Here is a 2,154-nt window from a genome sequence, read left to right as displayed (position 1 = left end):
TAACAATTGAGATGTGAACAATCCTGCAAATTTCACAAAACATTCTAATACATAAAAGCCCCTTGACATGCATAAATCAACTTATGCTAATGGAAACGACCAAATCTTCATTTCATTAAGATAAACTGATTTAGGTGTAGTGGAAACATGATACTAGATGTTTATCATTCTATCACATACTAAGTTATCAGGCATGTCTAAATATTCTTATTATATTAATATTCCATATGTTACAGGAAATGAAAAAAGAAAATAAAACCGTTGATATAATAACATTGAGTTTTTATTGTATACGTAAATTCATTAACCCATTTCGTACCACCACGCAATTAGCTTTGAATATTTTTTAATATTCAAAGAATATTTTATATTTTTTTTTATAAAAAAATAAATAAATAAATATTTCAAAAAACTATTACACTTTTCTCATTTACTTAAACTTGTTTTATTTTACTATGGAAATTTGACCGTAAGATTTCAAGTCTGAAATTGCCTGGTACGTAATGGGTTAACAGAAAATTCTTAAGGTGTTGGCAACAATACCAGCCCTGCTGTTTTGACCTGTGTCTGCATGTCTGTTTACGTAAAAATCTTGAAATCATGTATAAAAATAATGTACATAGCAATAATTATCTGAAAATATTTGCTTCTAATCCTATTTACTTTCAGGTAATATCATTGATCGCAAGGTCCTACTCAAAAAAGCATTTAAAACGGCCTAAAATTATTAACAAAGCTGTAGAAGATGTCGGCAAATCTCTGTCAAATAAAGGGTAACATAATTCGCTTTTTAACATTCAATAAAGTTTTATAAGATTATAAAATACAATTACAGTTTTTTGAGATCACATAAACCGTATGATGCACCAGCAGATGCTGTGGAAAAAGTTCATTCGATATGTTCAACTCTTCAAATATCTAACAAGAATGAGTATAAATTAAATAACCTAGAGGAGAAATTCAAGTTTTTAGAGGCATGCTTTGCAAGTTTTAATCACGGAGTACCCAATTCACAAGTACATGAAGTACAAACTATTGGTAGGTTAAATAATATTGTTACAAAATCGTTATTTTTATTTATCATTTTTTCTAAATATAAGGTGATGTGGTCGATTTTTATCAGAGGTCAGTGAACACTACTGTGCCGTATGAAGCATTCAAGAATATGGAACTTCCAGAGAATCTACATATACAATATGAGTATCTCCGCTTTCATCCGGATACTGATACCAAATTTGGAGGCAAATCTGCTTTTCCAAAAAGTTCAACTTTAGTTACGGGAATTAAATATCGTGAAAAATATGCTGGACATATAGCAAAGAGATCATGGCCCTAGAATATTGAAATAAAAATTAACGTATTTGCGCTAATACTGTAATTGCATGTGTCAGTTGCTTTTTATTAATTACAAATTATAGTTATACAGTTCTACTTTATTATCATCTTATTAACCTAAAACTTCATGTGCGTTTCTATAGTACCAACTAAACTAGAATCCATTAAGGAATCAAGTGCCTTTTGTACTCTTTCATCCTTTAGTAATTCCATTACACGGAAATCGTCTTTTATAGATTGTAATGTAGGATAGAGAAGTTCATAGTGCGTCTCGGCAACCGATGGTTTATTTAATATATCTAAAATCTTTTTTTGGAGTTCAATTTCTGGATCAGGAATTGATTCCACGGTCTCGCCTAGTTCAGCTTTCAATTGTAAGGTTCGTCTTTCATTTAGATATTTTATAATACGTTCATATTGCAGACCAGTAAGTGGCAAATTATCTGCGAGCAAATTTAACAAAATTTGTATAGATTCTGGATGTCTATCTTTCAGTGGTGGAGCGATTACATTAGTAGCAGGTATAATAGGTACAGGCTGAGGAAGGTGACTTGAGTTTAATCGTTTCGATGACTCGACAGCCATTTTGTTTTGAAAATCTTTCCCAATTAGTTTCAATGCATCATCCACCGGCATGTTGCGGTGTTCAGCGGGTTGTCCATACAGTATATTAACAGTAATGCTATTATGTTCTTCATGCTGATTTGTCACCAAAATTGCATAAAGGCAACCACGGGAAGATATATTTGCTAGAACCTTACCAAGTGGAACATCTTCGTTAGGATACAGAACATCAACCCGAAGTTGCATACGTTTCAA

General features: G+C 31.7%; 2 protein-coding genes across 2 annotated transcripts; one reads left to right on the top strand and one right to left on the bottom strand.

The window, feature by feature from the left end:
• The first annotated feature begins 515 nt into the window (after nt 1-515).
• On the top strand, nt 516-1,378 carry LOC119665413 (39S ribosomal protein L50, mitochondrial-like). Its single transcript, XM_038074643.1, has 4 exons — nt 516-615; nt 670-773; nt 836-1,038; nt 1,101-1,378. The coding sequence occupies exons 1-4, from the start codon at nt 601-603 to the stop codon at nt 1,334-1,336; spliced, it is 558 nt and encodes a 185-aa protein (XP_037930571.1). The 5' UTR covers nt 516-600; the 3' UTR covers nt 1,337-1,378.
• A 35-nt stretch (nt 1,379-1,413) lies between these two features.
• Nucleotides 1,414-2,148, bottom strand: LOC119665412 (nuclear receptor coactivator 5-like). Its single transcript, XM_038074642.1, has one exon. The coding sequence runs from the start codon at nt 2,143-2,145 to the stop codon at nt 1,453-1,455; it is 693 nt and encodes a 230-aa protein (XP_037930570.1). The 5' UTR covers nt 2,146-2,148; the 3' UTR covers nt 1,414-1,452.
• Between the last annotated feature and the right edge of the window lie 6 nt (nt 2,149-2,154).

The sequence above is a fragment of the Teleopsis dalmanni genome, unplaced genomic scaffold (genome assembly GCF_002237135.1).
Source record: "Teleopsis dalmanni isolate 2A unplaced genomic scaffold, ASM223713v2 unscaffolded_contig_5085, whole genome shotgun sequence".
Classification (NCBI taxonomy): domain Eukaryota; kingdom Metazoa; phylum Arthropoda; class Insecta; order Diptera; family Diopsidae; genus Teleopsis; species Teleopsis dalmanni.
Note: the sequence above shows the minus strand (reverse complement) of the source record. Positions and strands in the feature narration are given on the sequence as shown.

What these genes read in the sequence shown, in the direction of transcription:
- LOC119665413 (XM_038074643.1), top strand. An exon ending in AAATCTCTGTCAAATAAAGG is followed by an intron (nt 774 to 835) that starts GTAACATAATTC and finishes ATACAATTACAG; the next exon opens with TTTTTTGAGATCACATAAAC. An exon ending in ACATGAAGTACAAACTATTG is followed by an intron (nt 1,039 to 1,100) that starts GTAGGTTAAATA and finishes TCTAAATATAAG; the next exon opens with GTGATGTGGTCGATTTTTAT.
- LOC119665412 (XM_038074642.1), bottom strand. Translation starts at nt 2,145, where the DNA reads ATGCAACTTCGGGTTGATGTTCTGTATCCTAACGAAGATGTTCCACTT.